The sequence below is a fragment of the Telopea speciosissima genome, chromosome 3 (genome assembly GCF_018873765.1).
Source record: "Telopea speciosissima isolate NSW1024214 ecotype Mountain lineage chromosome 3, Tspe_v1, whole genome shotgun sequence".
NCBI lineage: Eukaryota > Viridiplantae > Streptophyta > Magnoliopsida > Proteales > Proteaceae > Telopea > Telopea speciosissima.
Genome location: NC_057918.1, coordinates 38,115,220 through 38,139,566, shown reverse-complemented (window position 1 = coordinate 38,139,566; position 24,347 = coordinate 38,115,220). Strand labels below are relative to the sequence as shown.

The 24,347-nt window shown below is 39.1% G+C and overlaps 2 protein-coding genes across 3 annotated transcripts; one reads left to right on the top strand and one right to left on the bottom strand.

Moving 5' to 3' along the window:
* Window positions 1–1,402: 1,402 nt before the first annotated feature.
* LOC122656182 (probable aquaporin PIP2-5) lies at window positions 1,403–22,430 on the top strand. 2 transcript variants are annotated; one of them, XM_043850648.1, is made up of 5 exons: window positions 1,403–1,413; window positions 4,159–4,169; window positions 19,944–20,255; window positions 20,541–20,836; window positions 22,089–22,381. In XM_043850648.1, the coding sequence occupies exons 3-5, from the start codon at window positions 19,949–19,951 to the stop codon at window positions 22,347–22,349; spliced, it is 864 nt and encodes a 287-aa protein (XP_043706583.1). In that variant the 5' UTR covers window positions 1,403–1,413; window positions 4,159–4,169; window positions 19,944–19,948; the 3' UTR covers window positions 22,350–22,381. The 2 variants fall into 2 exon arrangements, with proteins under 2 accessions (XP_043706583.1, XP_043706582.1); XM_043850647.1 differs by lacking the exons at window positions 1,403–1,413; window positions 4,159–4,169 and adding an exon at window positions 22,409–22,430 and having other exon boundaries at window positions 19,845–20,255; window positions 22,089–22,363.
* On the bottom strand, window positions 10,617–11,762 carry LOC122655154. The gene has a single exon (XM_043849377.1). The coding sequence runs from the start codon at window positions 11,760–11,762 to the stop codon at window positions 10,617–10,619; it is 1,146 nt and encodes a 381-aa protein (XP_043705312.1).
* Window positions 22,431–24,347: the final 1,917 nt, after the last annotated feature.

The window sequence follows — 24,347 nt, the reverse complement described above, 5'->3', positions numbered from 1 at the left end:
AAATTAATAAAATATATGAGATTTTTAAATGCAAATAAAGTTGACTTAATTGAATAATTTTATAGTTACATAGTTGGAAAACCAGGTTTCTCACTCGACTCGTTTTTCATAATAACTTGGTGACTTGGTCTTGTCAAACCCTGTCAAAATGAGTCATATTTTTTTTTTAATTTTTTAATACAATAAATATGTATAAATTAGTAAAAAATCATAAAAATATGAGAAACCTAGGGGAAAAAAATAATCAAGGAATCACAAATCATTGCATTTTGAGTTCATACTATTGAACAAGAGGAGGGAGTCAAGGAGTTGAGGGTTTCTTATTATTTTAGAATATGGATTTACTATTTTACTCAACTTAATTTCTATGTGAATCGGTTTTATGGTTTAACAAAAAATTGGTTATACTCATCGAGTTGGTCATGACTAGGGTTATTAAAATACCAGGTCTTATTTGACTCGGATTGATTTCTGACCCAGTCTCGCCATTTTTTACCTTGACCAAACTTTTGACTCATCAAGGTCATGGTTTTAGGAATTGGAATCGATGATCGAAATAGATATGGTGGCATCGGTACGTATCAACTGAAATAGTTATAAATTCTTTTTTCTCAAAAATTCATAAGATATCGTTTTCTTCTCCATAAAAAAAAAGTCCTTTGAAGATACTTTCCCTGCAAGTCTGCAAGGCCTCAAGGCTAAGAAGCGAATACGTTTGATGAGATATGAAATGTGCCACGGACCACCAGAATCAAATGATTGATCTGAAATTTTGCATGTGAAGAGGGATCTCGGTGTTAAAAAATTCAGTTCAATGTAACATGTCATGCAACATATTTAGGTGCCACAAGTGAGGCAGCTATATTTTACGGGTAATTTACACATATCATCATTGAGGTTTAACGAAAGTATAATTTTATCCCCCCTGAGTTTTGGATAATTTTGCATACCTCCCTAAGGTTTACAAATGTTAACAAATATACCTATTCCTTCAGTTCATGACTAACAACGTTAAAAAAATGATGTGAACTGACAAAATTACCCTTGTAAAGAAAAAACAAAAAAAAAAAAACCCTGCAACTCATCTTCCCTAAATCGATTGGGGAAGATGAGTTGCAAGTATCCCTTTCTCTCTCTCTCTCTCTCTTGTGTCCTTACGGGTAATTTACATATATCATCCCTGAGGTTTAACGAAAGTATAATTTTGCCCCCCAGTTTTGGCTAATTTTGTTTACCTCCCTGAGGTTTACAATCGTTAAAAATACACCTATTCCGTCAGTTCATGACTAACAATGTTAAAAATATGATGTGAACTGACAGAATTGCCCTTGCAAAGAAAAAACAAAAAAAAAACCTGCAACTCATCTTGCCCAAATCGATTGGGGAAGATGAGTTGCAAGTATCCCTTTCTCTCTCTCTCTCTCTCTCATTTGTCAAGTTTCAATCTGTTGGAATATAGCCGTTACTATGTAGCTATTTTGTTACTGTTGGCTTCCTTGTATATAAGGGTGTGTGAGTGTGTTTTATGAATAATAAGAAAGACTGTTTAGTTTCACCGTGGATGTAGGTGTTTAACACCGAACCACGTTAAATCTTTTTGTTCTTTTTGTGTGTTTAACCTCCTTTCTCTATATGGTATCAGAGCATTTGATCCACAAGGGACTCTGAGGTGGATTAAGAGAAGTTGAAGATGTTTCAGATTGTTATCTTTTTCTTCTCTTAAGAACAGCTGGATAGAGAGAAGCTGAAAGATTGGCACTACTTCCTATATTTTCTCAACAAACTATTAGAGAAGTTAGCTCCTTGGAAACATTTCACATACCATTAGATACGTTGGAAGGTTGTTATTCCTTCCTATTTTTTCTCAAAGGAAGGCTGGTATTCATTCTCTTGGCCTCAGAATCTGGCCCTTTTGGTAATATCTCCTACATCTTTTTTCGGTAAGAAGCATTTATCAAAATTAAATATTAGTGCTTTTCATCTCTCTTCTAACCGTTGATTAAAAAACTCTTTACATTCCCTTTGTGCTCCACTTATTTTCTTTGTTACTTTCTTCTTCCTCTATTGTGAAGATTCTCTGAAAAATCATTTTTTTGGTCTCCTACAACGAAGAAGAAACTTGAAGAAATGATTTTTCATCCAAGTAAGTTTATTTTGTTTCTTTTTCAATGGGCGATTCTGCTGTGTCTCATGACTGTGAGACCCGTGACCATGAGACAAATACAAGTATCAAGTTAACCTCTATTCTCTTGAATGGTTTAAACTATTTACCATGGTCACAAGCATCTTCCTTGGCTTTTTGTGGACGAGGAAAAATCGGTCATGTTAATGGAAAAATAATTCCTCCATCATCAGACGATCCAAAGTTTGATGATTAGGAAGCAACCGATCAAATGGTTATGTCATGGCTTTTGAATTCTATGAAACTTCCCATTGCTGAAACTTTTATATATGCTGAAAATGCAAAACACTTATGAGATTCAGCCAAATCTCTGTATGGGCAGCAAAATAATGCCTCAAGAGTCTTTGAGATAAAACAAGAACTGTCTCTTATTTCTCAAGGGGATAAGCCCTTCATTGACCTTTATTATCTTCTCAAACGAAATTGGAAAGAGCTACGAATCTATCGTCCTCCAACGACAGATTTAAAAACTCTTCAAGCTCGAGAAGAGCAAGATAAAGTTTTCCAACTGCTTGCTTGTCTCAAATCTGATTATGATCAACTTAGAAGTCAAATTCTGATGAGTCCCAAGTTTCCAACATTGGATGATGTGTGTGCTATTGTTCAACAAGAAAAAACAAGAAAGAAGGTCATGAATCCAACACTGAATGAAAACTCTCAAAGGAGTGTTACTGAAGAAAGAAATGCTCTTACTGCTCAATCTGAACTCAAGCAACCACAAGGCCATGAAAAATGTTCTTTTACCTCTTCAAGGGGTCGTGGAAGAGGTCGTGGCAATCGGCCACCCATGAAGTTTGATCATTGCAAGGGTCTTGGTCATCTCAAAGAAAGATATTGGATATTAAATCCCCATCTACGACCTGCAAAAAATTCTGGTGACAAGATGGTTGTGCAAACCTCCACTAATCACACTCAGATTTCCACTGAGCTTCTCACCCAGCTTCTCCACCAACTGAAAACATCAACTGCAAATCCAAGTAGCATTTCTTCAACTCATTCCTCTATGACAAATGAAACTAGAAATGATACTACCTTTGCTCTTTCTTCTTCCAGTAAAAATAATAATAATAATACTTGAGTTGTGGATTCCAGAGCCACAGATCATATGACAGGCAATCTTAAACTTTTTTCAAAATTAAGAAAAACAGATTTTCAACCTGTAACTGTGGCTAACGGATTTGTTGTTCCCATAGAAGGAAAATGTCATACCCAAATTCTCTCTACTGATACTGAGGCTTTGTTCCTACCATCTTTCTCTTCTAGTTTGTTGTCTGTCAGTAAAATTATTAATTCCTTAAATTGCAGTGTTATTTTCTCTCCTAATAATATAGTGTTTCAGGATAGGATTACGGGGAAGATGATTGGTGAAGGACATCTTCAACATGGGTTGTACCTCTTCGAACAACCTGCTCATTCCCTTCTTTCTAGCCCAAGAAAACATGATGACTGCCACGTTGGCATGCTCGAACAGGTCATCCCTCAGATAAAATTTTGAACATTTTATTTCCATTATCTGGGATTAATTTTCATGATTGTGAGGTTTGTAGATTTGCTAAACAAACTAAACTACCTTTTCAGCACTCTTTACATAAGTCTGAAGTTTTGTTTGAATTAGTTCATTCAGACTTATGGGGACCAGCTCCTATTGAATCTCATGATGGTTTTAAATACTTTATTACCTTCATTGACGACAAATCCCGTGCTACTTGGGTATTTCTCCTAAAATAAAAATCTGAAGTTTTAAATGTTTTTAAAGAATTCTCCCATATGATTCTCACTCAGTTTGGGACTCACATAAAAATTCTTAGAACCGACAATGGAACTGAATATATAAATCAGCTCTTTAGTAATTACATGAAAGAAATAGGAATCATTCATCAAACTACTTGTCTTGGGACCCCCCCCCCAATAAAATGGGATTGCCGAAAAGAATCGGCATTTACTTGAAGTTACGAGATCTCTTCTTTTTCAAAAACATGTTCCTAAGGTTTATTGGTCTTATGCAATTTTAACTGCATGCTATCTAATTAACAGAATGCCTAGTCGTGTCCTTGAGTACATATTTCCTATGGAAGTTTTACTTGGTAAAAAAATTAGTTTAACTCATCTGCTTGTTTTTTGTGGTCCCTGCTATGTCTATAAAGAAGGAAGTGGGAAACTTGATCCTCATGCCACTAAGCGTGTCTTTTTTGGTTATTCCTTTACTAAAAAGGGATATAAATGCTTTGATCCTCTTCATATCAAATTATATATTTCTCGTCATGTCCATTTTGTTGAGGGCGACTCCTACTTTCAAGCTCCTACAACTAGGAGTCAGGGGGAGAATCTCTAAGATATTGCTCCTTTGCCTTTATTGAAACTAGGAGTCAAGAGAAGAATCTACATAATCCCCTAATTGAACCCATCTTGACTCAAGAAATTGAGGATCAACCTGCAAATCAAGAAATTGAGGATCCACCTGAAAATCAAGAACTTCGTAGGTCCACTCGTGTAACTCAGCCCTCCTCAAGACTTCAAGATTTTTATACCTATCATACGACTTCATTTCCTATTTAAGAATATGTTGGGTATAATACTATTTTTCGTTCTCACAATGCCTTCCTCACATCTCTTGAGAGTAGTAAAGAACCAACAAAGTTTTCTGAAGCTATTACTCAAGATGTGTGGAAGACAGCAATGCAAGAGAAACTTCAAGCTTTAGACAGAAATAACACTTGGAAAATTGTTAAAATTCCCAAAGGAAAGAAGGTCGTAGGATGCAAGTGGATTTACAAAATTAAATATAATAGTGATGGTACCATTGAAAGGTACAAACCTAGACTTGTAGCAAAAGGGTTCACTCAAACTTAAGGTGTGGACTATAAGGAAACTTTTTCTCCCGTAGCAAAAATGAATACACTGTTCGTGTCTTAATGTCTATTGCTATGAATAATGGATGGTGCTTAACTCAAATGGATGTTAAAAATGCCTTTTTACAAGGTGATCTTGCGGAAGAAGTCTATATGGAGCTTCCTCCTGGACATCTTCAAGAACACAAATATGATACTGTTTGTAAATTAAAAAAAGGCTATTTATGACCTTAAACAATCCCCTAGAGCCTGGTATGCTAAACTTAGCTTTGCTCTCACAAGTTTTGGACTTAAAAGGGGTGCTGCTGATTCCTCATTATTCTAAAAAAGAAGCCGTTCAGGAATCACAATTGTTCTTATATATGTGGATGATATTATCATCACTGGAGAAGATGAAACAAGTATCTCTATATTAAAATCTCATCTAAAAAAGAAATTTGACATCAAAGATCTTGGAAAAATAAAGTACTTTCTAGGAATTGAAGTGGCCTACTCTAACAAAGGGTTGTTTATCTCTCAAAGAAAGTATGTTATTGATTTGTTAAAGGAAACAGAGAAGATAGGTGCTAAACCAGTTAGCACGCCTGTTGACTATCAATCCAAACTCGGAAATGATAATAGAGAACCTCTCCAAGATATTGGGCAATTTCAAAGGCTTGTGGGAAAATTAACTTATCTCACCATGACTAGACCCGATATTGCTTATGCCGTTAGTCTTGTTAGTCAATTTATGCATTCTCCAAAAAAGGGTCACTTGGATGCAGTAAATAGAATTCTTAGTTATCTTAAATCATCTCCTGGTAAGGGAATTTGGATGAAGAAAAATGGGCATAATAATATTGTTGGATTCGTCGACGCCGACTGGGCAGGAAGTCCTTTAGATAGGAAATCCACAACTAGGTTCTGTACCTTTGTCGGAGGAAACCTCGTCACTTGGAAAAGCAAAAAACAAAATGTGGTTGCCTGTTCCAGTGCGGAAGCAGAATACAGAGCTATGGCTTCTACTACGAGTGAGTTGATATGGTTAAAATTTCTCCTTCAAGATCTTGGTCTAGATAGTGGAACTCCAATCAAATTATTTTGTGATAATCAAGTTGCCCATGCATATCGCTTCAAATTCAGTCTTCCATGAGCGAACCAAGCACATAGAAGTTGATTGTCACTTTGTTCAGGAAAAAGTTCAAGAAAAAACTATCGAAATTGTGTATGTCTCAAGTAGGATCAGTTAGCTGACATTTTTACTAAAGCTACCTCAAAGGATCTCTTCCAACAAATTGTATCCAAGTTGGGTTTAATTAACATTTTCACTCCAACTTGAGGGGGAGTGTTGGAATATAGCCATTACTATGTAGCCATTATATTACTGTTGGCTTCCTTGTATATAAGGGTGTGTGAATGTGTTTAATGAATAATAAGAAAAACTGTTTAGTTTCACCATGGATGTAGGTGTTTAACACCGAACCACGTTAAATCCTTTTGTTCTTTTTGTGTGTTTAATCTCCTTTCTCTGTATAATCCCTCATTTCCCTCTTACCTTTCCCAAGATTGCTTCTCTCTCTCTCTCTCTATCTCTCTCTCAATTCTCATAAGTGATTCTTGTTTTTTTCGTTTTTTCCTACAGGAGGAATGAAATTTAAACTCTATGGATTAGCTCAGTATGCGAACCTTATAGGAACTACAATCGGATACACTAACACTGCATCCATCAGTATGTATGTAATCGAAACACAAATTCTTAATTTTTGAGGTTTTTCCATTTCTGTATTTAATCTTGTGTTTTTATTTATATTTGATAATCAGGGCTATCAAAAGGTCAAATTGTTTCCACAAGAACGGTCATCAAGCTCATTGCTACACATCAAATTATCCATTCATGGTGATATTTGCATCCATACAAATCGTTCTATCTCAGATACCCAATTTCCATAAGCTCTCATGGCTCTCAAGTGCCGCTGCAATCATGTCTTTTGCCTATTCTTCAATTGGAGTGGGTCTTTCCATAGCAAAAGTTGCAGGTAAGGAGTTTCCAACACTGACAGTACTGTTGAGATCTGTCTAATAATGAGAAAGAAACAAAAAGAAAGATGTGGTCAGAAGTTTCTTTGTGTGGTTTGCATTCACTTTATCACGATCAAGAAATCTGTGCAGGATAGCTTATTAGACCTAAAATTTGTTAGAGGTGAACTCTGAATTCCTCCTCTTAAAATCTATGATTACACCGATTCGGTCCTAGGAAATCTCGTCGCGTTAGAGCAGTGTTGCCCTGAGTACACGAAGCAAATCTCGTCTTATGCTCTTCTTATGGATAACCTAATTCGATCCAACAAGGATGTGAGACTTCTTCAGCAGAGACGGATCGTTGTAAACCGTTTGGATTCCGATGAAGTGGTAACCTCTCTCTTCAATAACCTCTGCAAGGAGATTGAAGTGGAGGAATCCTATTATGTGGGTCTCTACCAACAAGTGAATTTGTATTGCAGTAGCAATTGGCATGGACAATGGTTGAAGCTGAGGAGTGAGCTTCACCCATAGAAAGTGATAAATGGAAACGATTAGGTTTTAGAAGAAGAAGGAGAAAAGGTAGTGAAGGGGTGAAGAGGGTTTCAGATTTGGGAACATGAAGGCAATTTGGTCAATCTCCCTCTTAATTTTAGAAATGAACTGAAGGAATAGATGTATTTGTTAACGTTTGTAAATCTCTGACGGGCACGCAGAATAATCCAAAATTGAGGGATAAAATTATATTTTCGTTAAACCTCAGGTGGTATATATAAATTACCCTTATTTTATAAAATAAAAAAAAGTTTCAGCAGATTTTTTTTGTAAATCTAGTTTGTTTAATGAGGTTTTGATGGGATGGGAGTGTTGTCAAATATTTTCAAACAAGAGATTTGGATTGTTCGTTTGTGTGGGGTAGGATTCTGGGCAAACAACCAAAAGATTGTCAGACTTCCTTGTCGGCTTATGTGGCCGGACGTTTCTCCCAACTCACCCTCTTAGAAAGTCTCACCAAATTGAAGGGATTTTGTGAAATTCCAAGAGAATTTGTGGAGCTCGCGGCATCTTCCTCAATTCGTGTTGAAACTAGGGATGTAAATGGATAATCGAATTATGAATTGTATCCGTATTGTTAGGGCATCCGTATTCGTTTAGAGATATCGAAAATAATCGAATACTCGATTAAAATCTCGAAAAATCAATACTTAATAATAAAAATTAAGTAAATAATGATTTTTAGGTTTGAAGATTAAACAAGTTCTGAATATGATGAAAGAGAATCATGATCTAAGAGATATGGATTGAGAGAGAATTGTACTAGGGAGGAAGGTCGTTCAATATGTAACGGATGGTAAAATCGATCGTCTCGAATCGTTAGAGGTATCCGTGAATATCGCTCCGACTTGATCCGTTTACATCCTAGTTGAAACTTGAAACCACGTCCGTCTTCCTCAATTCAAGTTTCAAGTTGAGAAAGAGAAACCCATAAAAATGAAATTTGAAAAGAAATTCACACAAAGCTTCTTGTAGTAGTTTGAAACTTGAGGACCTCAAGAAGAAATTTCTAATATGATTTTAATTTGTAGGAACTTGAGAAGAAATTGCTTAAATCACATTCCTTAAATCAAGCTCCTCCCCTCTACTATGAATTTGCATGAAATTGATTACAAATTCACTGCTTCTTGTAGGAACTTGAGAAGAAATTGCTAAAATCAAATTTCATTACTCAATGATTTTTTATCGGTTTCATTCAGTTTCGTTTTTGGTTTGGATATCAATCGATTCACTGCAGTCCAATTTTCAACTGATCCCATCATATTCCAGTCCAAAACCAATCCGATAAGGATTGATTCGATTTGATACAGGTTTAGTCGGGAGATGAATATGGTTTACAATAGGGGGTGTTAAATGCTAGCCCGAGTAGGTAGGCCTGATCCAGCCTGACATGAGACGGAACCATTAGTTAATGGCCCGATGTTGGGCCACCTTTGGGCTGGATAAGTTGATGATTTATGAAGCCCCTTGGGCTGCAAAATTGAAGGTAGGGACGTTGACCATTGTTTTTTCTTTTGCTTTACCTAGTTTCTATTTGAATTCTATTTCTAATAGAACTCTATGCGGATCTAATGAAATCCTTAAAATTCAGGCTAATTCTAGTTATGATCTAATAAAGAGGGTTATTGAGTGGTTTTAGGAGTCCTATGTGGTCTGGTTTAGTGTGCGCCAGTTAAATTCCTATTCGGACTTTGATGAGAGAGGCTCTATAGGAATTACTATATAAAGAGAACTAGGTCCCCCCTCTAGCCTATCACAACTAATTATTCTCAATCTCTGTTGAGGAGTGTATTCTTGAAAGAGAGGGAGATATTCAATGTTCATCATCCCTGTGCATACGGTATTCTCATCAAGCCAGTTATCTTTGAGAATAGAGGAGAAACACCTAGATCTTTGATCTTTATTTTTCGCTGCGATTATCATTACTATGGATTCGAAACAAGGTCGGTGGTGATTACCAAAAATAAATAAATAAATAAAGTCGGTGGTTCTATCTTTGATTATTTATTATTTGTTTGATTGTGTTCTTGAACGTTCTATGAAGATCCTGGCTTTTATGGTTTTGTCCCTATTTGGATCAAACTATTCTAACATGTGGTATCAAAACCTTCATGGATCCGTTTTTGAATCTATATGAATTTAAAAATAATAGATCATGCTAAGGGAATCAAATTTTTTTTCGTTTCGAATCAAGATTTTTGAAGTTTTTTCATTTTTTAAAAAACCCCGTACGAACATAGGCTTTCTGTTAGTTTTTTTCGTCGACGAAAATTGAAACAAATTAAGGTGACTCAAGGTTGACTAGGGTTTTAAAGAAACCCAAATAAGAAAGCCCAAATCAATACTCCTCACATGCCTAAGGTTGTTCACTGTTAGGACCAATAAGGGTCAGCCCACCCGCCCCTGAGGGCGGGTTAGAATTGGATTTTACAAGCCCTAAGTTAGCGTCAGGTCGAGCATAGGCCCAGCTAAGGGGACTCAAGGTTGGCTAGGGTTATAAAAAAAAGGGAAAATTACATGATTAACTACTTTTGGGTTTTCATTTTTGAAACTGTCCACCCTAAGTTTGAGTTAACAAAAATAGATAAAAACAAGTTTAGTTTTACAAAAATAGACGAAACAGTGACTCTCCTTCCTTCCTCAACAGTTCACCTCTGAAAAAATCTCTTTTTTTTTTCCTCTGTTACTTGGGGTAGCAGAGACTGGTGGTGGCTGGGACAAGGGTAGGGTTGCAGGGAACGGAGGATGCCTGGGCAAGAAGGCAATGATAGGGGTAAAAATGTCTAAAAAAATTAGTGTGGGAGGGAGAGACACTATTTTGTCCAGTTTTGTAAACCTTAACTTGTTTTTGTCTATCTTTGTTAACTCAAACATAGAGTGGACAATTTTGTAAATGAAAACCCAAAAGTAGCTAATCATGTAATTTTCCCTAAAAAAAAACCCGGCCCAATACGACCCTAGTTTCTCCCATTGATAATATACCTTAAATTGACAGAGAGCAAATATTTTTTTTTTTTTGGTAGACAGTTAACTTATTTAGTATAACGTGCCCAACACAAGGTGTCTTGGTTACGAAGAGAAGATAACCAGGGAGTGGAAAGCGGCATAGTAGTCTCGCACGTTAGAGACGTGGCCTTCCGAGCCAGGGAGTCAGCCATGCTGTTAATCTCCCTGGGGATGAAGAGGACCGTGCAGGACCTAAAAGAGGAGATTGGGTGTTTGATGTCTGCTATTACATTGAAAAGGGGGATAGGAGGTGGAGTGGGGTTGTTGGAGAAGAAGTTAACCAACTCCTTGCAATCCATTTCAGCAACAAGGTCATCGACACACTCAGCAATGCTGTGTAGTAGACCAACCCTGAGAGCTAAGGCCTCCCCTTCTAAAGATGAAGTGAAGGTAGCAGGGATTGAGCATGCTTTCGTTGGTCTTCCTTGGTAATTTCTGAGGACCAAGCCAAGGCCCCCTCGTTCATTGTTGAGAGATGCATCAGTGTTCAGCTTCATAGTCGGATTAGGAGCAGGAGACCAATAAATCGGGGGAGCTTGGGGCAGATCGCAGCGCCGCAGGGAAGGGAAGAACAGGAGCTGGAAATCCGAGGCTTGAAGGTTGGCTTCCCGAATAACCTCCTCAGGGGATCTAATACGGCCCTTAAAAATAGCTTCATTCTTGCTTCTCCATAGGCTCCAGCAGATGAAGCCGATGAGGCCAACACTCTCTCTACCCTCCTTCTTAGTTGTAGTCCGAAAGCGATTCCATTGTAGGATAAGCTGAGTTAGCTGTGGAGCTTGGGGGGGAATGTAAGAGAGGGGGGAGCCGCACCAGGTTGCACGAGCAAACGGGCAATCGAGGAGGATGTGATTAATGGATTCTGAGGGATGGCCACACCTGAAACACGATGGATCAATCTGGGCTTTCCTTCTAGCCAAAGCCTCACCTGTCGCCACTCCATTCGCACAAGATCTCCAGAGAAAGTTGTGGATCCTAGGGGTGGAGCTACAGGACCAAATTTTCTTCCAGACCTCATCAAGGACTTGGGATGGGGTTATATCAGAAGACGAAGAAGCCGTGGCCCTTGTGCCAATGTCCTTTCTGTTACACAAAAGGTGGTATGCCGATTTAACTGTAAATAACCCATTTTTGGAGGGATTTTTATCTGCTGCTGTACTGACACGCTCCATTTTGCTGCTGTAACACCTTAGATGCTTGACACGTGTACTGACATAATCCAACGGTCATAAAACAGGTAGGTAAAAATTTGATTTTTCTTTTTTCACTTTTGTTTTTACCGTTTGTTCATTTTGCTTTTTCATTTTTTTGATTTTCCCATTTCCCTCTCATTTTCTCTCTCCTTTCACGAAACCTTCTTCGTTTCTCTTTGGTCTCCGACTACTTTGAAGCTCCGCCGGTAATGGACCACTGTGAAGAGCTAAAGTCTTCGGCATGAGCGCTTTGATCTCTGAAGAATCTCCGCCGGTGATGGAGCACTGTGAAGATCCAAAGTCTTCGTCGTGAGCGCGACAGTCTGAAGAATCTCTGGTCCAAGCTCTTCCCTTCCACGGAACCTTCCTTCGTTTTTCTCTCTGGTCACCAAGAGAAACCCACCTTCGTTTCACTCGCGACAGTCTGAAGAATCTCTGGTCCAATCTCTAGTAAAGTCTTCGCGGTGAGCGCGACCAGAGATCTGGTTTCTTGTACCAATGTCTTATACCTTTCTTGGTTGTAGGGAAGAAATTGGCTGATCTTTTAGGATGCCTTTCATGGCAATTTGATTAATTTTTGCATTTACATATTCACATCATGTATCTTGACAGGTTTTTATCATATTGTGAAGTTCCCAACCACCTCCCTGTTACAATTGCATGTCATAATAGTGAGAGATGCTGGGATTCAAGCCCTGAAAATCTAGTGTTTCAACGGGTGAAAATTTTAGAATAAGCTGTCCTGCTCGAGTGTATGCGAGTGTTTCTACATGAGTGAGTTGAACCTGAGTCTCAGATGAAGCTTGTTTGGCTACATGAGTCTAACTTGACTTATGGACCTTTGCTTCTGGTGAATGATATTTTGAGTTAAGAAAGAAGAGGAAGCAGCAGCAGTGGCAGATGTAACAATTATATCCAATTTTTTATCAGCATGCGTCACCCTCTTGGATTCCAATGTTCCATACCACATCCCCTATGGCTCCCCTGTTTTTTAGGTCAAGTATTTGCAATCCAGTTGACACATATTGCAGAACCCTTCCAACATTAACACAAATCAACACCTAGATTTGTGGACCTTGTTGGTTCCAAACCCAGAAAGAAATTAGAAAAGAAGGTAAAGACAGGACCACAGCACCTAGTGTGACTCAGAGAGAGACCACTTGAGGAATAGCCATGGTAATTAAGACACTTGAAACTTTTTTTACTAAACCACATATCACCATTGAACTCTAGTTTCTTTGATGCCAGTATTTTCTTTGCCCCTATGAGTCTTGAGCCTCACTATCTTATTCCTACTCCTCACTAGGGTGGAAACATGAAAAAGCTAGTATTTCTGTCCTTGCATTTCAACCACTGAATATTGGACTTTTGCTTCCAGTGGAGGTCTTGCCGCTAGAGGAGGGATGTCAGTCCATGTTTGCCATCTTGCTCCATATCAGCAAGGTGATGATGCTAAGTCATGGACTGGATATGATTCAACTCTTTCATCTTTGTGGATACCTCAGTGTCAACATTTGGGGTGTGGGACTTCTCCCATTGTGCCAAGCTCACATGAGAGGTGTTTGCGGTGGACCTTAAACATAGGGGACCCCCTACAGGGTGTTTGCCAGTTTTTCTTAATTGTTTCTACACAATATGCCTCAAAGCAGAAACGACTCTTCCCTTTTTTTTTTGTGGGGGGGGGGGGGAGGGGGGAAGGATATAACCACCATAGGGCAATGGTCAGATCCAAAGGCTGGCTCATAAACCACTCCAACATCACTAAACATATATTCTGGAATTAGAATGCAGTTGGGCCTTTATGTAATTGTCTTCTAGAGAGAAGGATCTAACTATTGATGAATTTCTTTGGTTCATACATATGATCGATCTAGGGGGCATGCTGTTTCTGTTATTACTTCACCAGTCCTCTCAAGGATTTGGTTTTAATTGGTTATTTATTAACTGAATAATCTTTAGAGTTCCCCCACTTCTGAGTTCTTCATGACCTGGGATTACATGATACTTCTTAAGTAAGTCAGTTGATTATCCTTATACATGTAAGCATCATATCTAATAGACATTTTGCATGTTCTTGCTGGTTTGTTGAATGTCATGACAAGGCTGATTGGAGGAATTGTAAGCTTAGCAAAGAAGATGAAATGAAGATGACCGGAGGTTTGAAGAAGCGGTTTGAGGAATTTGATCCTACTCCTTGCATGCATTAGAGATCCATAAACATTCACTTGGGCATGTAATTTAATTTCTTTTAAATTCTGCACCTGTGTAACATGGCCAGCTGCTGGGGTGCTTAAAAAACCACAAGTCTACTAGCATCTCTACAATTGTGTCGCATACACCCATATCAACACTCTTAAAAGACTTAATTTAGACACTTGAATGGATCAATTCCAGCCCTCCAACCATCATTAGAACAGAATTAGCATGGGATGAAGGAAAAATACACCAAAAAAAATCAAGAAAACATATCAGTAACCACAACACATTAGTCCCTTTGTACTTAGCCCTAAAAGTGCAATACAAATATCACATAGAGACGAAATTACAGCCTCCTCCAGGATACTCTGTGCAGCATTGGTAGAGCCTGTATGGGTTGTATGCAGATTGTGAAATTCTTACAGCTGCTCTTTTATTTCAAGCACATTTTATGTTCAAAAAGTGCAAGTAACCTTGATTTTTATTGACACTGGATGTTGACATTGTGTATCTGCAAAACAAACAAGATAAACATTCAATTTTCTCTAATAATAAATGTTCACTATCAAAACAAATTGAAAGAGATCAATCCCCCACCCCCTCCCCCCCCCAAAATAAAATAAAATCAGCAAACTTTCAGTTCCAACACCTGCACAGATATGCCTTTTGATTTATAACTTAGCAATGTAGCAGTAGCATTTGTTGCAATGAGCAGTAGCAAGAAATGGATTTTTTATTGCAAACTTTCAGTCATATACTTCTATCCTTACCTTAGAGACCTATCCTTTTTTATTACTCCAACTGTGAGCAGTAGCATTTGTTGCAATGAGTGGTTATGGACAATTGCCATGGACTGAATGAAATTAAAAGGGTTCAACAATTTTCATATATGACATATTGATTGAGAAGATTCTAACAAGTTCAGGTGAACTCAACAGAGTTCAATATGGGATAAAATTCCCTGGTTGTTCTTGTTCTACCAATAGCATTTGTTGTAATGAAGATTCTAGCTTTTAAATGGGATTTTGTAAAGAACAATGGAATCAATCATGTGTGGTCAGTTTTCCATTTTAGAGACCTCAATTATATGGGGTATCTGTCTGGAGAGACTGGATGTTGTGCCAAACAGATCGAAAACCAAAAATCAGCTCATGTGAATCCAAAATCCAATAGAAACAGCAAGAAAATTTGAACTATAAAATAAAACTAAGCTCCACCATGAGAGAACCCACCCTGAATGTGCTGAAGATTCTGTGAAAATTTATATCTCCAAGATTCTTCATAATAATTTGATTTCAAATGGGTCGATTGGAGTGAAGCTGAAAGAACCTTACCCATCAAGAACTCTACCCATCATTTTGCTTTCCCCTAATTATTTACCTAAACTATTAAGAACCCTACCCATCAAGTGTCACTGTTAAAGGAATAAATCACCGACTGAGTAACTTGGATTAAATCAGATCTATGGGGTTGGACAAGCCATCGATCTCACAAACAAATAAAAGAAAAAAAAAAGTGATGGTGTTGCAATAACTCACCGAGTCAGGGTACAATAAATCAGATTTCTAGTCGCACTCACGGCGAAGACTTTACCAGAGATTCTTCAGACTGTCGCGAGAGAAACGAAACGAAGGAAGGTTCCTCTTGGGGACCAGAGAGAAACCAAGGAAGATTTCGTGGAAGGGGAGAGCTTGGACCAAAGATTCTTCAGACTGCCGGAGCAGATCTGATCTCAATCGCAAACCAGATCTGCCGTTCTCAATAGATAGACGAAAGCTGCGTTGGAGACGGAAGAGGTCGGACCAGAGATTCTTCAGACTGCCGCGTTGATGGCGAAGACTTTAGCTCTTCACAGTGCTCCATCACCGGCGAGATTCTTCAGAGGGGAGTGGCTGGAGACTAGAGAGAAACAAAGGGAAACTTGAGAGAGAAGAGAGAGAAAGGTAAAAATAAAAAAGTGAAAATAAAAAATAAAAGAACTACAAATTAAAAAGCAAAACTGAAAAAAAGAAAAATAAAATTTTTATCTACCTATTTTATGATCGTTGGATTATATCAGAACACGTGTCAAGCATCTAAATTAGTACAGCAGCAAAATGGATCGTATCAGTACAACGGATAAAAAACCTTTTTGGAGCCGCCCCAAATCTGAAAGTCTTCTCTGGAGAGAACGCTGAGTTTGATCTGTTTGATAGCAGTGGCATCAACCGGGTGGAAAAGGCTAGCAATTAGATAAGAGTGTATGACCAAAACGACAAATAGATACCCTTACATATCGTCGGGAGGGACAGATGGCTAGCTACTTGCCACCGTCCACTTTGCTCTACAGTTTCCATCTTCTTCGGAATGAGTAGGAGGACGTGGAGCATCCACAACCATCGAGTTCAAGTGTTTTCCCAAGAGAAAATGAAATGAAATATACACGTGGCAGGAGATGAATGGCTGGGAAGTGGAAAGAGAAAACGAGGCTCGCCGGTACTTTGGTAGGCAATAGGGCTGAAAGAGGCAGACATTTTCAATGGTCGTCGACTCGTCGTACAGGGCGGTGCCAGAAAGAGTGAGGGGGGGGGGGGGGACTGATCATATCATTATGGTCGGTTCATGCCCATCAATTCATCCATATTATCCATGTGATAGGCGTGTCCTATGCCCACAACCATACCATGCATATATGACACGTCAAGAGTCATAGAATAATCTCCTATCTATCATGTGAGGCGGATCGTATTGGATCTCTTCACTCCTCTGGCCCTTGGGCTCCTCCTATCTCCCTGTAGGCCTGTACCAATTATAGATCTCTCTGGGCCACCACGGCTTCCCCGTTGGAATTTCAAAGCTTTTCATGTCCTTGTCTTTTTCGCCTTAATTATTTGTGTAAAAACATGAGGGTCTCGATTTGGGGCACGAACCGGTAACTGTCCCATTAAAATTCAGAATTGACTTATCCTATTAAATTGTATGAATTTCTTTTTTGGGGAAGATATTAAATGATCTCGTTTGGGGAATTGATTTTGGGATTGATCTTATAAAACTGTGTTTGATATGTATTCTTGGAATAGATTTTAGGTCTAGGTCATATTTTTTGTTTTTCTTTATTTTATTGTTTTAGAACCCATTCTAGATTGAAAATCTATGCATACCAAACACATTGCAAGTGAGATGAGATGGTTTTAGATTGAGTTTTGCAATAGATCCAAAATCAAAAGACCAAATGAGTCTACATCATACCGTATTTAGAACTTGTTATTTTTTTTTATTATTCCTTGTCTTATTTTTAAAAGACCTTTAATTAGATGTAAAATAAATGATTTTCAAAAACATTATGCAAATATGTATGATTATGTCATTATAAAAATTGTCATTGTCTTCCACAATTTTCGAGCAAGCATATGAAATGACATTTACCCTCATTGAAGAAAAAAATATATTATACTAAAAGGATAAAAAAATAAGGTTATAAATTATTTGACGCCTTAAAAGATGGCACTATTCGTCTTTCACCCATATTTAATCTTGGATAGAATCTACTGTCCGATTAGGAATGCATTCTCAAACAACTTGACTCACCAACAGCATCTCATGGTGTGATAGGGTGCGAACACGACAATGCTCTCATGAAAATCCATAACTAAAAAGAGTTATGTTGTAATTGCAAATAATAATAATAAAAAAAAAAACAGTTTGATATTTAATTATGGGAGAAAAAACGCTACTTGGTTGCGTGCGGTGTCTGTCTCTTGCGATTAGACACAAGGCCGCATTAAATGGCCACTACACTTTCATGGAAAGGCAGAAATCATTGAGGGCGTGGAGATCATTTCATGTAGCCTTGTGTATAGATATAGGGGCCATGCATTACACACGCAAACAAGTAATTTTCTCTTTCCCTATAATTATTTATAGAGAAGCAGTTTTCTATCCGGGAATGTGGCTTACGCCAACACTCTCATGTGTCTCTCCTCCTTAAAACAAGGGGGTAGAAATATCTTTTCACATGAGGAGGAGAGAGATAGACTCATAAGAGTACCGGCATAGACCACACTCCTGGACAGAGATCTTTTTTCCTTATTTATATACTTAGGTTTGAAAGGTATCTGCATACTTTCAAACTTTGGACTTATTCGAGTGTTCGGTTGCCCACAACCGATAAAGAACCAAAATTAGATCATTTCTTTATTACACAGAACGACCCTTGTTTTGGAATCGTCTGGCAAATGAGACAATTCTAAGATTGCCCCCTTAGGATCAGGAACAATTAAGAATCATCCAGATTGATACAGCTAGACTTAAATGACCATAGATTAACGCATCAAAATAAATATCAATGATGAATGATTAATCCTAATGAGAATTAGCCTGTTAGTTAAACCCAGACGACATTCCTCAATCTTCATGGCTATTTTAAGAAGTTCTTATTTGGCCGACATCATTGTTATTAATTACTATTTACTAGAATTCGGATTTGGGAAAATGACATTTTCGTGAATGATGTGATTGCTAGTAGTGAAACCCTAAAAGAAGAATAACCTGCAAAAGCTGAACGCAACGGACGGATGACGTGGTCCCCTTAGACGCTGTCGTTATCGTTTTTTTTGGTTTTTGGTAAATAGCCGGTGTCGTTATCGCACCATCAGTTCGAGCGATGCGGGGCCCAGGAAACAATGCTCGAGAAACCTACCAAACCGTCTGAGATTCCGCAGCCGTTCGATCTCCTTGATCTCGTGATTTCCAATACAAAGTAAAACGTGCAGAATAATTCCACGTGTCTTGGAAATAAGTTGGGAACAGTGATGATCTAAGTTCCTCTATATGTCCTTCATTATTGAGTATGCAACACACCGAGAGAAAATCTTTACCCATTAAGACCTGACCATTTCCCCCTTTCCTTTTAATAAACCTTTTTTAAGTAGTGGGTGAAGGTAGAAGACTAGTAGATATTTATTTAATCCTATCATCCAACGGTGAAGATCTAAGGAGCAGGAAACTTTCCATAAAGAGGCAGATACAGACGATAATGAAAGTAAAATATCCTTATTACGTTTCTGTCCAATCTCTGTCCAGTTCAGAGTTCAGATTGTCCAGATGGGGTTCATTGTGACTTGTGAGGTCAATTCTTCTTACAAAGTGTCATTAAGCATCCAACGGTCAAAAACCAAATTATAACAAAAAGTACGGAAAATTTCCAGTCCCACAAGAGATGTATACGCACCAACACGCCCAAAAACAAAACATAATAAAGCAATGTCGGGGTGGGGTGTTTGTAAGTCGGTCCGTTCGGCCAGTTTTTGGTTTGGATGAACTGGATTGCATTAAACCAAACTGTTAATTCAAAGTTTGATCTCGGTCGGTTTTGGTCTAATTCGATCTTTACCAGCTTGGCTTAACAGGATCATATTGGGTCATTATCAAGTTGTTACAGGTTCGGTTTCGATTTTTCATATATACATTTGTAAAGAAGATAGTAATACAAATCATTTTTATTAATATATATATATATTTTTGGTTTTATCAGTTTCAGTTTGATTTTGACTGGTCTGCTGGTTTCATGAAATCCCAGATTGAAACTGCCTTTATACAGGTTTGGTTTGATCTGGGCTGAACCGATCGGTTTGGTCTGTCAAACCGGACGAGGCTGAGATTTGGCATCCGCGTGGCCTCGCCTCGTGGGGTGACCGAGTGTGTGAGAGAGAGAGGATGGGGCCGCCCGCCCGTTAAAGCGAAGTAAAATTGAAATGGAGAACTAGTGGGGAAAGTGATGACAAAATGGCCGAATTATTATTACTCACAAAGGTCTGAACTCTCCATAAATAGGGAATCCCTCACTCTCTTTTGCACTCAACAGCTCGAATCAGCACAGCAGCAAGGCCATCTTCTTCACTGAATCCACTGAGCAGCGGCTCTTCTGAACTTTCTTCAGCTCTAGAGCGCGCTCTCGCTCTCTCTCTCTGGTCCATTTGGTGAAGAAAGGTATGGGAAAGGAAGTGGATGTAGGCGAGCACGGCGAGTTCTCAGCGAGGGACTACCAGGACCCGCCTCCGGCGCCGTTGATCGACGCTGAGGAAGTGACCAAGTGGTCTTTCTACAGGGCGATCATCGCTGAATTCATCGCGTCGGTTCTTTTCCTTTATATTGGGGTACAGACCGTGATTGGGTACAAGAGCCAGTCTGACCCTGCTAATAGCTCAGATCCTTGCAGTGGTGTGGGTCTCCTCGGCATCGCTTGGGCTTTCGGCGGCATGATCTTCGTTCTCGTTTACTGTACCGCCGGTATCTCTGGTGGGTTTTTCACTCTTCTCCCCTGCACTTATGGTTTCTTTTCTTTTCGGGATTTTCCCTTTTCCATTCGAGCTAGAACACACACACACACACCCACTCACTCAGTACTGAAAGTAGTTAGAATCTCTGTTGAAACTTGAACAAAGCTCTCTTGAGAAAGGAAAAGAAAATTTGGTTTTGAAACTCTGTCACTGCTTGACAGAGACAAAACAGAGAAGTTTTGTCGATTGTGTTTGTAATTTCATTTAAAGTTCTGCAACTGGTGGTGGTGGTGGTGGGATGCAGGTGGGCACATAAACCCAGCAGTGACGTTCGGGCTGTTTCTAGCAAGGAAGGTGTCGCTGATCCGAGCGGTGATGTACATGATTGCACAGTGCCTTGGTGCCATCTGCGGTGTGGGGCTAGCGAAAGGATTCCAGAAGTCCCACTACGAGAAGTACGGGGGTGGAGCTAACGAAGTAGCCTCCGGATATTCCAATGGAGTGGCGTTGGCCGCAGAGATCATCGGAACCTTCGTCCTTGTCTACACCGTCTTCTCCGCCACCGATCCAAAGAGGAGCGCCAGAGACTCCCATGTCCCTGTAAGTATATTCTGGCTCGACTGTGACATCACAGTAGCAGTGAGATGAGCGTTTTAAGTCTTCCTATTTTAATTTGTGGTGGTGGGTTTTCTACTTGTGGTGACATATATTATAATGGGAATACTATAGGGCCTAGGCACCCTGTGTTTTCTTTGGAAATGTGGAATGGGAATGGGAATGGGAATGGGAGGGGGATGGGGGTGGGGAGGGATCAGTAACCGCCTTTTTTTTGGGGAGGTATCCTTAATAAAGCCAGCCAGAGACACGTGGTGGGATCACTCACCGCTGAAACCTGGCTCTGTATCGATTAGGGATTTTCATCTTCTCAAATGCGGGGCACCGTCTAATCCACCTTTAAAAGTGCATCATCCGATGCACTTCACTTGAGCACTTTTAAAATTTCAATACACAAGTGAAGTACATCATCCGATGCATTTTAAATGTGCACTAAAAATTACACTACATTTGAGAAGATAAAATTCACCAATTAGGACTATCAAAAGCTGGTCTGAAGACTCAGAATTCTGAACTGGCCATCAGTAATCGGTTTCCATCAATTTACGGTTCTCATCGTTTTTGCTTATTTAGTAAATCTAAATTCGTAGACTAGGTATATATACGTTTCTAATTCGGTTGATTGGTTGATTGTCATTATAATTAAGTTATAATCAGACTTTAATGGGGTATTGGGGTAATTGACTAATCATGATATAAATGTTTTATAATCAGGCTATAATTGGAATATAAACAATTCTTATCTATTTGTGAGGGTATTTGGTCGATCTTTGTCAACACGAGCATCGAACCACTACCATGCACTGGGAATGCCTGGTTATTAATCAGCCGTTGTTGGAGCCCGCCTTAGACCGACAAACACCTATAATCAATCAAGATGAGTTGTTTATAGTCCATTTTTGCCTGATTAGCCTATTTATAGCTTGGCCAGTTTATAGTCATTTATAACCCCAATGAGCCATTTTAAAGATTGATTATTACTTGATTAGCCTAATTAATTTGAAACTTCTTTCAGTCATAGATTGATGATAATCAACTAATCAAATATAAACGTGTCCATGCTTAGCCTATGAGATATGATTAATTAAACAATGCAATAACGGTGTGGGTCTTAAATTGGTGGGATCGTCTGATTGACACCCTTACAATACGACCTGGCTCATGGAGGTAGTTTTAATTGTTAAATTTAATTATGAATATTATGATGGCTGGAATATGATCATGATTTTGATGGAAGGTGTTGGCGCCACTACCCATTGGGTTCGCGGTGTTCATAGTGCATTTGGCAACCATCCCAATAGATGGAACGAGTATAAACCCGGCAAGGAGTTTCGGAGCAGCAGTGATATACAACAAAGACAAGCCTTGGGATGACCACTGGATCTTCTGGGTCGGACCTTTCATCGGTGCAGCTATCGCTTCCTTCTACCACCAATACATTCTCAGAGCTGCAGCCATTAAAGCTCTTGGCTCCTTCAGAAGCAACCCCAGAAACTAAACTAATTAATATGCCTTCTTCTTTCTTCTTTTGAGGGAATAATAATAAGAAGAAGAAGAAAAGGGAGGAGTTTTGCAAAAGTCTGGCAGAAGGGTACTCTTGGCGCTCTCAGTGGGCCTTGAAGAGAGATCCATGGAATTGTAGATTCAGAAAATTTTCTCTGTTTTCAAGTTTTAAAAGAGAAGTGCGTGTAGTACTGGAAGAGGGGTTAAAGAGGGCGTGTTTGTTATCCCTTTTAGTCTTCTTGACACTCTTAAAGGTCGGGGGTTTATATGTATGTGTGTATGTATCTTTATTTAGATGAGTTAAGTCTAGCAAATGGGTTTGTTATCTTTCCATTCTCTCTGCTTTTAAAATTTTCAGATAAGCGATTTTACTGCAACTACAGTTCTCCTTCTCGTCTCCGGTGGCTTCACCCGGCTAGAAGGGGGGACAGCAAGATGGGGGCAATCGAGTTAGGGTTGAGAGATTCGTGTGAATGAGACAAATAGAAGAGAGAAAGATGGGGGCAAACGAGACTTGGTTGTGCGTTTGAATTTGAGTTAATCATGGTTTAATAGATAGGTTAAGTTACACCAACTAGGGTTAGTCCCTGAATTGGTGAATTAGGTTAACTCTTAGTTAAAACTAAGGATTTGAATTATGACCGTTAGATTTCAGACTGTCATGTGTCGCATTCTAAGGGGAAATGACAACAAATAACAGATTGGAAAATACAGAGGAGAAATAACATGATCCAAGTGCAAAAGCATACTCTGAAGCATAAAATGATCGAACACTAAGAAATGACTAAGGAGCCCCAAGGAGAACTTTTTCTCTCTCGCTGTCTCTCTCTCTCTCTCCCAGTTTCTTGTTTATTGCTAAAGTCACTTCACTGCAATGCTCGAAAAAGAAAGTGCCCGAGATCATGGAGGGGCTTTAAAATTCACTCAGTCGCCACCATGAACGCTTATCCTTAGTCATCCTAAAAGAAAGTTAAAGGATTCTTTCTGCAACTACACATTACTATAATCGATATAAGGAGAATAGAAGATTCTTTTTCGTAGATATTAAGTGATGGTATAGTGCTACTGAGGATATTGGACTTGCTTTCTTGGCGTGGTGTATGTGGAAATGGATCATTGATGTGTTACGTACATTCTCTTCTTTGGAAATGGAACAAGTTCTTATATCTAATAATAAAAAAAAGGGGCTGCCCCGGCACCTATACGCTCTCTTACAATGGGTAGTAAAATGACCATTCCGCCCTTCCCCTTGAATATCTATGAGGTCCCATTTGCCCCTGCCCCCCCCCCCTCCAACACACACACACACACACACACACACACACACACACACACACATTAGTGCAGGGACCACTGAGCCTGGCAACAAACTCCTTCTATATATAAATTAAAGAAAAGAGTCATTATGATGGGAGAAAATTATTATTTTTCTCTCACATGAGGTTTCTTATTATTTTTTGTTATATTGTGACTATCTGGTATGCTAGTTCCTCCCCACACTAGCATCGTGGGAAATCCTCTCCCTAAAAAATAAGAGATGTTAGGTTGGGGGTGTTTGGGACTTTTTTTCCTTCACTTCTATAATTTCTTTTTCTATTCTAACTACTATCATTTGTGCTTTGTCTCCCTTTTTTCACACATAGAGAGAGAGAGAGAGAGAGAGAGAGAGAGAGGTTTGTTTCGAAGGAGGTGTGAAGATTCTCTAGTGGCTATGAGAGAGAGAGGTTTGTTTCAAAGGAGATCTAAGGATTCTCTAGTGGCTATGAGAGAGTGGCTATGAGAGAGAGAGAGAGCAATTTGGATCATCTACGGCTAGGCAGATAGCAGCCTTGGTGCGGCCCACATCCAGACATAGGCGTGGACCCCACCTGGGTAGGATGCTCGGGCAATGGGTAGGGTGGTCATTTCGCCCTTGTTTGGGTGTGAGCAGCACCAAGGCCGCTACCTGCCCGGTTGTAGAAGATCAGAATCCGAGAGAGAGAGAGAGAGAGAG

What these genes read in the sequence shown, in the direction of transcription:
- LOC122655154 (XM_043849377.1), bottom strand. Translation starts at nt 11,762, where the DNA reads ATGGAGCGTGTCAGTACAGCAGCAGATAAAAATCCCTCCAAAAATGGG.
- LOC122656182 (XM_043850647.1), top strand. Translation starts at nt 19,949, where the DNA reads ATGGGAAAGGAAGTGGATGTAGGCGAGCACGGCGAGTTCTCAGCGAGG. An exon ending in CTGTACCGCCGGTATCTCTG is followed by an intron (nt 20,256 to 20,540) that starts GTGGGTTTTTCA and finishes GGTGGGATGCAG; the next exon opens with GTGGGCACATAAACCCAGCA. An exon ending in CCAGAGACTCCCATGTCCCT is followed by an intron (nt 20,837 to 22,088) that starts GTAAGTATATTC and finishes TTTTGATGGAAG; the next exon opens with GTGTTGGCGCCACTACCCAT.